Below are 14,032 nucleotides of genomic sequence, written 5' to 3'. Positions count from 1 at the left end.
GAGAGAGAGAGAGAGAGGGGGGAGGAGAGAGAGAGAGAGAGAGAGAGAGAGAGTGGGAGAGAGAGAGAGAGAGAGAGAGAGAGAGTGGGAGGAGAGAGAGAGGGGGAGAGAGAGAGAGAGAGAGAGAGGGGGGGGAGGAGAGAGAGAGAGACGAGAGAGGGGGAGAGGAGAGAGAGAGAGAGAGAGGGAGGGAGGAGAGAGAGAGGGGGGAGAGAGAGAGGGGGGAGAAGTTACAAACAAGAGACTTTAGTCTCACCTTTAATCCTCCCAGCCTAAATGGTTGGAATCTCAGCCAGTTCAGCAGGAACCAGCTGAGATTCAAACCTTGTATGGCCAGGATGAATATACCAAATTGATCAATCGATCAATAGAAACGAAGCCGATGTCTCGGCAGGAGGGATTCTCCTGTCAGTACTGTCTGTGTTGGTGGGGAATCGTGCAATTTCTTTCCTACAACCCGTGTTGAAGAAAAGAGATTCACCCCACTATGGCCTGCCTTGCTCTTGCAAACTTATGCATATTAGCTGTTTGGACACCTAATACACAGACACACGTTCCAAGTAAGAGACCACAAAGTAATGATCCGGATGATAGTTCTGGAGTTTTTTCAACTTTGAAAACAAGTCGAAGAAAAAAAAAAAAAAAAGGCTTTCATATTTGTGAAAACTTCAGACTGAGGGTGGCACAGTGGTGTAGTGGTTAGCACGCTCACCTAGCAATAAGAAGGGTCACTGGTTCAAATCCCAACCACGACACTACCTGCCTGGAGTTTGCATGTTCTCCATGTGCTTGCGTGGGTTTCCTCCGGGTACTCCGGTTTCTCCCACAATCCAAAGACATGCGGGTAGGTTAATTGGCTTCTGTCCATAATTGGCCCCTAGTATATGAATGGGGACCTGGATTGCGGGCTCCTTGAGGGTAGGACTGATGTGAGTGTGCAATGTACAGGGATAGGGACAATTGTAGACATTCACTCAGGATGGACTGGTGTCCTTTATTCAACCTTACAAACTATGAGACTACCACTGCCTTCCTCCAACTTCATAAAAAATAAACCTGTGTGTGCTCAGCTATCAAAGAAGCCAACTGCTAACAGGGGTCACCTAAAACACATAGGAATTGATTTACTAAGGGTCCCTTCACACGGGCAGTCCGCCCCGGCAGACTACGCTTTGCTCAGCAGGGGATCGCACCGCTAATCCTTGCTGAGCAGACGGATGACAGGTCCGTCTCCATTCACTGTGCCGAGACGGACCTGCCAGAGCCCCGCTCTCCTCTATGGGGAGAACGGATAGAAAGGATCGCCGGTTCATTTTCATCCAATCCCATGCTATCCGGCAGACGGATAGAAAATAGGGTCATTATCCGTCTGGATTTCATGGACGGGATCAGATCAGAGAGCAGCAGACATGTCACCACTAACATCCGCTGCCCCATAGGGGTGAATGGAGCATCCAATCAGGTCCGCCTGAAAAACCTACAGGTGGACCTGATCGGAAAGTCAGTGTAAAAAAGGGCCTTATGGCCAGTTCACAGTACTGCGACATATGTTCTGACTTTAGGAGCACATGTTGCATGAAGTGTACAAATCAATGGTTCCGTATGAGACCCATCTTAACTGGTCCGACAGAAGTCGGCCCGACTTTAGAAAAGGTTCCTGCACTACTTTGGTCCGTTTTCAGCCCATTCAATATCACTGAAGTCAGATCCTTGTCTTAACCATCCAACTTGTGACATCCAACATGGTCAGTACAGCAGCAGGAAAAGGAATTTGTGTCACACTGGGATTGTTTTGATTGGTCAAAGGACATGTCGGACTATCTCAAAAGTCGGAGCAAAATCGTATCCTGTTCAAGTCGGATGGAAGAGAGACAGAAGTAGGACAGATGTTGCATGGCAAAGTAGGATGGTGTGTCGTACCAGTGTGAACCCAGTCTAAACTGGAGCGCACACAATCTGGTGCAGCTGTGCATGAAACCAATCAGCTTCCAACTTCAGCTTGTTAAAGCGGAGTTCCACTGGTTTTTTAGTTTATTAAAAGTCCGCAGCTACAAAAGTATAGCTGCTGACTTAATAAACAGACACTCACCTGTCCCACGGTCCAGCAATGCGGCCACCCGAAGCCTCCGTTCTCTCCCCCCCGGTTCGCGGCACCAACATTGCGAGTGTGGGGGCGCCCGGCTGTGACAGTTTGCAGTTTCACAGCCGGGCGCACACTGCACATGCACGACCCACACTGCGCTTCGTCAATGGCCAATGCCGAGAGGGAGGAGATGCCTAGGCGGCCAGAATTCCTAAGGAGGAAGTCCCACTCCCAACCAGGTACCCAGCACCCCCCCCCCCCCAAAAAAAAAAAAGACATGCCAATTGTGGCATGTCAGGGGGCAAGAGTACTTAAAGGGGAAGTTCCACTTTTGGGTGGAACTCCATTTTAAATTATGCTTTGACCAAATAATAAAAACTGGAAGCTGATTGGTGCAGAGCTTGCACTCTCCAGTTTTTAGTAAATAACTCCATGTATAGTGCCAGGTACCAAGTTCATGACAGGTTCTCTTTCAAGCCAAAAGAGAACACTCAAGGGCATTCCGCTGGCATTTCTAACATGTACAGGGAAATAGATAAATGGACAGATCACCGTCTGCCTAAATAAATGTGAGCCACAATGACAGTTTGTGTTGACAGCACAGTCCCAACTCTACAACCACAATCCAAACTTTACAACTTCCCTGAAATAATGTTACAGCAGCACATTGCTCCAATTTATACACAAATAACGGATTATCGGTCGTGTGTAACATAAAGAGACATGTCAAGAGAGAAATATATAGGCTGCCATTAAAAAGATGAACCCGAGGCAAAAGAAAACAGTAAGTAAACGCTTGTTTTTGCCTAGAGTACTATTAAAAAGTACTTTTAATTGCCATATCCTTCGTTCCGCAGGCTTCCCCCTCTCCATGTGACTGGACCCTCAAAAGCCAATTCTTCAGCCCTCCATACATCATTACATACAAAGCAAGACCAGAAATCATGCATTGTAAGTAGAGGTGAACTTGGGCATCCTCCGAACTCATCTCCACGTCATTGATTAAATATGGGCACGTGTCCATATAAGGGCGATGATGTCACCAGCATCCCGCCCCTTTGTTTACAATTGTTGCAGTGCAAGGAATGACACAAGCTGCAGCTGATTGGCTCAGAAAATAGTATGAAGTGGCAGTCTGGATAGAGATGAGTTGTGATGAGTCTAATTCCATGTAAAGATGCCGAGGGCATTGAAGAGAAGAGGAGAATGCCAGCAGCCAGGGAATGAGGAAGAGGATAAAGTAATTGTGCTTTTTAATGGTACCCCAGGGCAAAAATAGCATTTAACCCGTCCAGTGCAGAGAGAGCCCCACTATAACAAGGGGATTTAATAGTGTCAGGGCCAGTTTACGCCAGTGGGTTTTTTTTTTCTGCATCAAAAGTGCACGGAAAGTAGATTATATGGTTTCCAATGTCATAGTTCACACCAGTGCTTGCAGTTCCAGAAAAAGTATTACATGCTTCATTATTCCTGCACCGGACTGTGGTAAAACGCATCAAAAACGGACTAGAGTGCACTGGAACGCATCTAAAATGCACCGAACCCTACTAAAGTAAAAAACCAGCAAATAAAAAAAGCATCTGGAATACATCCAGAAATGCAACAAAAACGCATTAAAAAACACGCATGCAGAAGCGCTTCCAAAATGGATCTGGAGTGCATCTTTGTAGTGTGAACCAGCCCTTAAGGCGTTAGTTCACCTTTAGGCCCCTTCCACACTGATACGTTTTTCCTGCATTTTTACTCTACAAGAAAAAGGTTTCCCCTTTAAGCCCACGTTCGCATCGAGCCATTTTGACATGCGATTTGACATATCAAATTGCCGGCAATTCGGTGCCAAGCCGACTTTGCGGTGCCGCACCAATTCCCAAAAGTAGTTCCTGCTCTACTTTTGGCGACTTTGGGGGCCATTTGAATAGACATCTGTGCATGATCCCAAAGTCTAAATGCCGCTTTGAAATCGTGTGAGTTCAGCTAAACTTGCACGATTTCAAGCTAGCCGTCAGTGGAAGTGTGGGCTAAATAGTGTGGGACTTTTCACACCACTGCGCTGTGGGTGCCATGTGCGTTTAGAAAAGTCCTGCATGCTGTATCTTTGGTACGGTGTAAAAAAAAAAAAAAAAAAAAATGCAGCTTCCTATTTAAATGAATGAAATTTGCGGTAAAAACACACCGCAGGTTGCGTTTTTTGAGTCACATGACCATTTTTCACAGGTGCAGGCAACTAAAAATGTAGCCGAAACGCATATGAAACACAGTACAATTACTGTAAAAAGGCATATGCGTTTTTACAGTAATTTTGCTACAGAGCAGTGTGAGAGGGCCCTTACTGAAAGAAATGAAAAGGTGAACACAGTACACCCCCCCCCCCCCCCCCCCACATTGGTCTCCGCTGTACTTACCTTGGTTGCCGAGCTGTCAGCAGCTCGCCAGTCCATTGGCCAGGGGATTTGAAATCCCTGCTCTTCTCCCTCTTCCCTGTCAATGTGACAGTGTTGACCAATCAGAATCCATCTGGTTTGTCCTGGAAGCGCTGACAGAGGAAAAGGAAGAAGAGCAGATATTTCAAATGCCCGGAACATTGGAATGGCTACGAGGGGGCTTTTTGCTGACAGATTGGCAACCCCAGAGGTAAGTACAGCAGAAATTGGAGGCGGGTGTACAGTGTTAAGTTTGTAAATGCTGTAGAGGACACCAAAGGGCCCCTTAGGTCCCCAACACAATTGCTTATCACTGAGTACCCCACATGTAGTATAAATGAGCCCTAAATCCCATAGGGCCCCTGTGCACATTGCTGCCACCAATCACCTGGCATTACTCTCTCTATAGCACTAGCCCAGTACAAGCATGCAGCCAGTGATGTCAGGACTCTAGATCTGGGTCACAGGATGACAGCAAGCTCCCCCATGACAGGTCCCTTTAATTCCATCCAAGGGACAAGGCCAGGCACACAGGGTCAGTCCATGCCTGGACCATACCATGGCAGGGCGCCCCCCTCCTCCTGGCTCTCCAGGCCTATGCCATGCCCGCAGAGGCCCAGGTGAGATGGTGGAGGAGCCCGGGCTGTGTGATGAGAATAGCCGGCCGGGGAGCACTTACCTGGGGCACTGCAGTCCGCACACACCTCGCCCCTCTGCACCTTCCGAGACATCCTCAGAGGAGAGGAGGGGATCACCTTCTGAGCCAGGGCGCTGCGATCAGCCGCTACCAGTCCAGAGAAAGCCGGCCGAGGCTGCAGGGTGTCCGGGGATCAGGGGAGAGGAGCTCCGTCCTCGCAGCCTCCTTCCCTCTCCGGTATTCCGCCTGTGATGGTCCGATCCCCGGCTCTGTGCTCAGGATCTCTGCAGCTCACCCAAAGCAGAGTGCATCGGCTGCAGGAAACTGATCGAAGCCCAACCCATCCAACAGGAGGGGCCATATTCCAGCTTCACCCCCCCCGGGGGTATGGGAAAAGGAAATGGGAGACAGACGCAGGAGGAGGAGGAGGAGGAGGAGAGGAGCTCTGACACACCGCACTCTGCATGGACAGCTCCTGTCACCTCCATTTCTGCCATCCACTCTTCTTCCATGGCACAGTGCTGGCCTCTGCCCTAAAGGAAGGGCACACACAAACAATCCTCACATCTTATGACTATAAGTTCACACTTGCAAAAAATAACAAAATTCTAACCTTGACACAAATGCCAACCAACGCGCCTATAGCGTCAATGTGCATTTTTACACGTTACAAAACGCACCCCGCATGTTGTTTTATTAAAGCGGAACTTCACCTAAAAGGAAAAGTTCTGCTTGTTTGCATCCTCCCCTCCACTGCCACATTTGGCACTTTTTTTGGGAGGGAGCAGGTAGCTAATTTCTGACAGGTACCCGCTCCCATGTCCGGTCCAATGCGCAACGGCAATCTGAGCCCGAAGTTGCCCCCGTAGCCTTCTGTGACACATCGCAGCTCCCAGAAGACTACAGGACCAATCACAAAGCACAGCGTGACTCGCACATGTGCAGTAGGAAGCAGGCTGTGGCGCCGCAAGACTTCACTTCCTGTTTCCCTTACTACAAATGCCAGCGCCTGCCTCTGAAGCCGATTGACAAATAGGTTAGGGGTGCCAACATCGGACAGGTAAGTGTCTGTAGCACTACCCCTTCAGGAGCCACTTGAAGGAGTTGTAAACCCTCAAGGTTTTTCACCTTAACCACTTCCCGCCCGGCCTATAGCAGAATGACAGCTGGGCGGTGGTTCAATTATCCTGACTGAGCATCATGACGTCAAGGATAACAGCCGACGCGTGCATTGTGGCAATCGCCACGGTCACCGTCACGGTCTCCGTGTCCATGACCGCGGGTACCGCGGACTCGATGTCCGCCGGGTGCCCACGTTCATCTCACGGAGAGGAAGAATGGGGAGATGCTTTTGCAAACAAGGCATTTCCCCGTTCTGCCTAGTGACAGGACAGAGATCACTGCTCTCTGTCATGGAGCTGTGATCGCTGTCCTGTGTGTGGAAGCTCAGCCCCCCTCACAGTTAGAATCACTCCTTAAGACACGCTTAACCCCTTCACCGCCCCCTAGTGGTTAACCCCCTCACTGGCAGTGTCATTTACATAGTAATCAATGCATTTTTATAGCACTGATTGCTGTATAAATGACAATTGTCCCAAAATAGTGTCAAAAATGACCGATGTGTCCGCCTTAATGTCGCAGTCCAGATAAAAATAGCAGTTCACCGCCATTAATAATAAAAAAAAAAAATTTAAAATAAAAATGCAATAAAACTATCCCCTATTTTGCAGATGCTATAAATTTTTGCACAAACCAATCAATATACGCTTATTGCAATTCTTTTTTTTACTAAAAATATGTAGAATACATATCGGCCTAAACTGGAAAAAAAACTTTTTTTAATACATTTTTGGGATATATTTAATTTTTGAGTATGAAATGTTGACTTTTTTTCAAAATTGTCACTCTTTTTTTGTTTATAAAAATAAAAACCGCTGAGGCGATCAAATACCACCAAATGAAAGCTCTATTTGTGGGAAAAAAAGGACATCAATTTTTTTTGGGTACAACGTCGCATGACCACGCAATTGCTCTGGTCAGGAAAGGGGGAAAATATTCTGGGGCTGAAGCGGTTAAAGGAGTTGTAAACCGCACAGTTTTTCACCTTAATGCATTTTATGCATTAAGGTGAAAAAACTTTTTTTTTTTTGCTGCAGCAGCCCTCCAAAGCCCCCCTTTTTCTTATCTGAGCCCGATAAATTCAGCGATGCGGACAAGCTCAGCAGCTCCAACCGATGTCTCGAGTTCTCATTGGATAGATTGATAACAGCAGGAGCCATTGGCTCTTGCTGCTGTCAATCAAATCCAGTGACACTGAGCCACGGGGGGCGGGGCCAAGTCCTGCTGTCTGTGTCAATTGACGCAGCAGCATAACTAAGAAGCGGCTCTCCGTGGGTGCACTAGAGAAGAGGAGGAGCCAGGAGCGCTGCCGGGGGAACCTGGAAAAGGAGGATCAGGCCCCTCTGTGCAAAACCCTTGCACAGAGCAGGTAAGTATAACATGTTTGTTATTTTTTTTTTAAAACAAAGCTTTACAATCACTTTAATTTGCAGGGATTTCCTCTCACTTCCTGTTTGGTGATGGGACAGGATGTGAAAGGAAATCCACCCAATGCAACACAAATAGCAAAAAAAAAAAAATCTGAGGGGTGTTACAACCCTCTCTTGCTCTATCCAAAATGAGAAAAAAAAAAATCTATAGTTCTACTTTAAGGCACTAGTGATGTAACCCTGGCCTTATAGATGCATCCTGTCACATGTTACAGGAAGCAGATCCAGAGTTTTGGGATTTCCAGGAAGTAAAGGGCGATGGATTCATTTACTCTTAGTAAAAATGGTCTTGTGAGAATAACATACCTAACAACTTTTTGAGATTGGAACAACAGGGACACCTATTAACAAAAGTACAGTATGTGGGCATAGGACACACACCCCTGCTATGCCACCTTAAAGGAGAATTATACCAAAAACAAAGAAGATTAGCTAAACCCACAAGTGCTTTTTTTACCACTACTATTCCTTTATACTGGCTTTCAAATTATTCAAATGCAGCAATTTAGAAATTGGATAAAAGCTTTAGCATTGGGTAACGCTGTTTGATAGATAAAAAATGAATTTTATATACAACTATATAGATCAGACCAAAATGAGGGACAAATGAGAAGGAAAGAGGGGCAGAGGGACTTTATTTTAAATCAGAACTTCACCTTTGCGGGTATGCTGAGGCAGCACAAGCCTGTAGTTAGGAGTAGTAATGTCGTAAAAATCCTGTTCTTGTATGTTGGACTTTCAGATGTTCATTTTACCCTTTTCCCAATTAAGGTATTGAAACGTTTTCCTTGCCTGGTCTGAAGTTACAGAAAGGGGTGTATTGCAAATAACCGGCACATATAGTTCACCAAGTGGGTCCTAATACATTGAGGTATGAAATTTTCAGTGTGGAGTGAAGCTGTGTGAAGACACAAGTGGTTACCTAAGGTAATAGAAGCTTAACAAGCAGCCTGTTTGTAGCGTGTACCTGTTATAGGTGGAATGGCCTCTAACATCAAGGGAGATGTTGTTGGCACCCCTTCCACCATGTGGTCTGTGTCCCAATGGGAGCAGATTTGCCATGGCATGCAGAGGTTCCCATCCTGTACAGAGGTACTGAAGTTCAAGTTAAGTTAAGTGCACGTGTGGAGCCCACGCAGAGTGCACGGCAGTGCCCACTCCGTTACTGGGGATCCATAGTGGAAAACGCTGGACAGGTGGATGTGGACATTGGTTCAGTGTGTCCTTCCTAATTGCAGATTACAGAGAAAGTGTACATTGTCACAGGGATCCAAGAGTTAACTGGAGAACATTTACAGTGCAAGTGTACGGGGTGCATGTTCACCTCTAAGCCCTTGTACACACAGTCAGACATTCCGACAACAAAATCCGTCGGATTTTGTCCGAAACTGGTGTTGCATACACACGGTCGGACAAAGTTGTCGTAAAATCTGATAGTTCGTAACATGATGACGTTATTTCGTTACGACGGGACTACGTTCAGGCTAGTAGCCAATAGCTTTGGTCTAGGAATTTGATCTGAGCACTTTGTCCGATCGGAATTCTCTACAAACGATCGGACAAAGTCCGATCGGATCATGTTGTCCGAAAATTTTTATATCCAGCTCTCAAACTTTGTTGGCCGGACATTCCGATGGAAAAAGTCAGATGAAGCCCACGCACGGTCGGATTATCTGACAACACGGTCCGATCGGAACATTTTCCGTCGGAATGTCCGACCGTGTGTACAAGGGCTAAGAGTAGAGGCCCGGCTTAAGGTCGATTATTCCCCCAAGGCAGCCTCAGCCTTATCCCTGGGCATGGATGAGGATGACACAGAGCAAAGGTACCCCATGTGTAGTAAAGTGACCCTGTATAAGGTGCCTAGGCAAACATGTAGGACACGACCACCACCCACGTGATCCTCTACCCCTGCCCTATCACAAGAAGAGTGATGACTTATAAGTGTGCTGCTCGTTCATTATTGAGCTGACCTGCTTGGGGTGGGTGGGGGAGAATCGGTGACACCACTGTATTCCTAACTGTGACAGATAAAGTGCTGTCACCCTTCTGGCTGTGCTATCTGGTAGAGGTGTATGAATCATACAAGTGCCTCGATAGAATTACAAAACTTTTGGCTGATAATAGTTGTACTTCAGGTATGTATTTACCTGTTTACTTGAAGTTTAGATTTTAAATAAACGAGAAAACTCACTTTCATGGGCATTGGATAATGAACACAATGTTATGTTTTATACTGGCTTGTTCCTACAGCTCCTTCTACCCTTATGAAATGTGTTGGCTCTCTTTGTTAGATCTGTTAGTACCTGACTCTGATCAGGATTACATAAACTGTGGAAATTATCTTGAGGTCATAATTACAGTGATTAATGCTTCCATAAACGTTTCATCCAGTTGTTTTATGAAGCCCCACCCATGCTTTTTAATCCGTATTGACAGGCAGGGCCCATTTTATCTGCAACAATTACATGTTTTCAATTTTTACTTCTTTGTGTTGGTAAAGACATGGTAAAATCGTATGTTTATTTCATTTTAAAAGAGCGCACTTTGTTTCCAGCATTCTTGTTCTCTAACCATATGTATCATGATATATACCAGGGATATGCAATTAGCGGACCTCCATCTGTTGCAGAACTACAGGTCGCATATAGCATAGCAAGACTCTGACAACCAGAAACATGACACCCAGAGGCAGAGGCATGATGGGACTTGTAGTTTAGCAACAGCTGGAGGTCCGCTAATTGCATATCCCTGACATATACCATAAACATCTGGATCAAGCTTTTTGATGTGACTTTTTGCAAAAGTGAACCTTGCGGCTCAAAAAAAAGGTGCATTTTTGGAGCTATGCAGTACGATTTAAGCCCATTCAGAATAAATGGGCTCAAACTGCACCACACAGAATCGCAAAGGAATGTGGTGGGGCTCCTGTGCGATTCGCATGCAAGCTATAGTGTGAACCCAGGCTCACTCACTGTGGATCTCTGCTAGGGCTACCTGTGTCCTAATCAATTGACTGCTACTGTGTTTGCACATTCGCATGTTTAGCCAAAATCCCTGCACTGGCTCTGCCTCCAGGACTCACTAGTCATGGCTTTTCCAATTCTGTGGGCATTAAGTCCACCTAACATAGGGTCTCATCTTCGGGGTAGGTCACTCCTCCTGGCTGGAGCACACCACTATCTTCATACAGAGACTCTACACTGCCTTGAAAAAGTATTCACACCCCTTGAAATTTTCCACATTTTGTCATTTTACAACCAAAAACGTAAATGTATTTTATTGGGATTTTGTGTAGTAAAGATAGAACAACACAAAGTGGCACATAACGTATTTATCGGCGTATAACATGCACAGGCATATAACACGCACCCCATGTTTTAAAGAAAAAAACTTTTAGGAGGGAAGTTTAAGGAACAAAATTAACATTTAAATGCCCATTAATGCAGCCTTGTCAGTGTCATTTGCAGCCTTGCATTGCAGCCTTGTCAGTCATTTGCAGCCTTCCATTTTAGCCTCATTTGCAACCTTGTCAGTGTTTTTACCAGCTTGCCGTTTAAAAATGGCGCCGAAAATAGCCGAGAACGGCAAAATGCGGCCGAAAAAACCCAAAAGCCGTCGAGAATGGCAGAGAAGCAGAGAAACGTTGGGGGATCGGCGTATAACACGCACCCACGATTTTCCCCTGATTTTAATAAATACGGTAATTGTGAAGTGAAAGGAAAATGATAAATCGTTTTCAAATCTTTTTTACAAATAAATATGTAAAAAGTGTGGTGTGCATTTGTATTCAGCCCCCCCCCCCCCCCCCCCCCGAATCAATACTTTGTAGAACCACCTTTCACTGTAATTACAGCTGCACAACTTTTTGGGGATGTCTCTACCAGCTTTGCACATCTAGAGAATTACATTTTTGCCCATTCTTCTATGCAAAATAGCTCAAGCTCTGTCAGATTGGATGGAGAGCGTATGTGAACAGTAATTTTCAAGTCTTGCCACAGATTCTCAATTGGATTTAGGTCTGGACTTTGACTGGGCCATTCTAACACATGAATATGCTTTAATCTAAACCGTTCCATTGAAGCTCTGGTTGTACGTTTAGGGTCGTTGTCCTGCTGGAAGGTGAACCTCTGCCCCAGTTTCAAGTCCTTTGCAGACTCTACAGGTTTTCTTCTAAGATTGCCCTGTATTTGGCTCCATTCATCTTCTCATCAACTCTGACCAGCTTTTCTGTCACTGTTGAAGAATATAATCCCCACAACATGATGCTGCCACCACCATGTTTCACGGTGGGGAAGGTATGTTTAGGATGATGTGCAGTGTTCATTTTCTGCCACACATAATGTTTTGCTTTTAGGCCAAAAAGGCCAATTTTGGTCTCATCTGACCAGAGCACCTTTTTCCACGTTGGCGGTGTTCCCCACATGGCTTCTCGCAAACAGGACTTCTCATTGATTTCTTTCAACATTGGCTTTCTTCTTGCCACATTTCCATAAAGGCCAGATTTGTGGAGTGCATGACTAATAGTTGTCCTGTCGATAGATTCTCCCACCTGAGCTGTGGATCTCTGCAGCTCCTCTTCCGGAGTTACCATGAGCCTCTTGGCTGATTCTCTGATTAATGCTATCCTTGCCCAGCCTGTCAGTTTAGGTGTAAGGCCATGTCTTGGTAGGTTTGCAGTTGTGCCATACTCTTTCCATTTCCAGATGATGGATTGAACAATGCTTCACGAGATTTTCAAAGCTTGGGATATTTATTTATAACCTAACCCCTACTTCTCCACAACTTTAGCCCTGACCTGTCTGGTTTGTTCCTTGGTCTTCACGATGCTGTTGTTTACTAAGGTTCTCTAACAAACCTCTGAGGTCTTTACAGAACAGCTGTATTTATACTGGACTATTTACTAATTAGGTGACTTCTGAAGGCAATTGGTTTCACTAGATTTTAGTAAGGGGTATCAGATTAAAGAGGGCTAAATACAAATGCACACCACACTTTTCAGATATTTATTTGTTAACAATTTTGAAAAACATTTATTATTTTCCTTCCATTTCACAATTATGTGCCAATTTGTGTTGGTCTATCTCTATCACATAAAATACATTTACGGTTGTAACATCACACAATGTGGAAAATTTCAAGGTGTGTGAATACTTTTTCAAGGCACTGTATCTCCAAATGGCCATAACTGCCCTGAACTCTCATTAGACCTGGCTTATAACAACCCTGCACTCACACAGGCTGCAGGCGTGGAGCAAAGCCCTGACACAGGATTAAGAATTCCGTACCACCGAAGACACTTTGGAACCTTCAAACTCCAGGCCCCTATCAAGCATTACAAAACCTAGAGAAAGCTGCAGTTTTCTCCACTCATAACAAACACCCTGGAACTTTGCATTAAGCCTTAATGTGAATCCTATGTAATTTCTACCTACAGTACCTAAATTCACATAGTGTTAGAGCCTTGCACTGTCACACCTGAGCACCTCCAATATACAGGACTAGCTAGAAGGAGACTGCATCCACCTTTGGAGGTGATGTGAACACTTTTGTCTGTTTTGAACTTTCCTCCTACTAGTCTGAGGTCAAGTCCCTGTATTTTTGATCTTGGCAGCCCTCAATTTTCACTCACCTGTGGAGGGCGGAGGGCGAGTGTGGAGCAGGTCTGGTTTGGGCTGACAGTTTCCTGGCTGATCCCTTCTGGAAGAAGCGGTGCGGCCAATAGAGTGGCCCAGAGGGCACTTATTGGCGATGATATGCTGCACTGATGGGCAATGATATGCTGCACTGATGGGCAATGATATGCTGCACTGATGGGCAATGATATGCTGCACTGATGGGCAATGATATACTGCACTGATGGGCAATAGTACACTGCAAAGATGGGCAATGATAAGCTGTACTGGTGGGTACTGATAGGCTGCACTGATGGGCAATGGTAGGCTGCACTGATGGGCAATGGTAGGCTGCACTGATGGGCAATGGTAGGCTGCACTGATGGGCAATGGTAGGCTGCACTGATGGGTAATGGTAGGCTGCACTGGTGGGCAATGGTAGGCTGCACTGGTGGGCAATGGTAGGCTGCACTGGTGGGCAATGGTAGGCTGCACTGGTGGGCAATGGTAGACTGAACTGGTGGGCAATGGTAGACTGAACTGGTGGGCAATGGTAGACTGAACTGGTGGGCAATGGTAGACTGAACTGGTGGGTATTGATAGGCTGCACTGATGGCCACTGATCAGACAGAACTGATAAGCTGCACTGATGGGGCTACACTGATGGGCGCTAATGAGACTGCATTGGTGGGACCGTACTGATTGGCTGCACTGATATGCTTTATGTT

General features: G+C 45.9%; 1 protein-coding gene across 1 annotated transcript in view; it reads right to left on the bottom strand.

Annotated features, from left to right (window-relative positions):
- The window catches only part of GIT1 (GIT ArfGAP 1), a 232,310-nt gene extending 226,810 nt beyond the window's left edge, over positions 1-5,500 (bottom strand). The window contains exon 1 of the mRNA XM_077480356.1: positions 5,183-5,500. Within this exon, the coding sequence (XP_077336482.1) occupies positions 5,183-5,234 (52 nt within the window). The 5' untranslated portion in view covers positions 5,235-5,500. The remainder of the gene's footprint in view (positions 1-5,182) is intronic.
- Positions 5,501-14,032: the final 8,532 nt, after the last annotated feature.

The sequence above is a fragment of the Lithobates pipiens genome, unplaced genomic scaffold, assembly GCF_037356315.1.
Source record: "Lithobates pipiens isolate NorthernLeopardFrog02 unplaced genomic scaffold, aLitPip1_a1.2 Scaffold_16, whole genome shotgun sequence".
NCBI lineage: Eukaryota > Metazoa > Chordata > Amphibia > Anura > Ranidae > Lithobates > Lithobates pipiens.
Note: the sequence above shows the minus strand (reverse complement) of the source record. Positions and strands in the feature narration are given on the sequence as shown.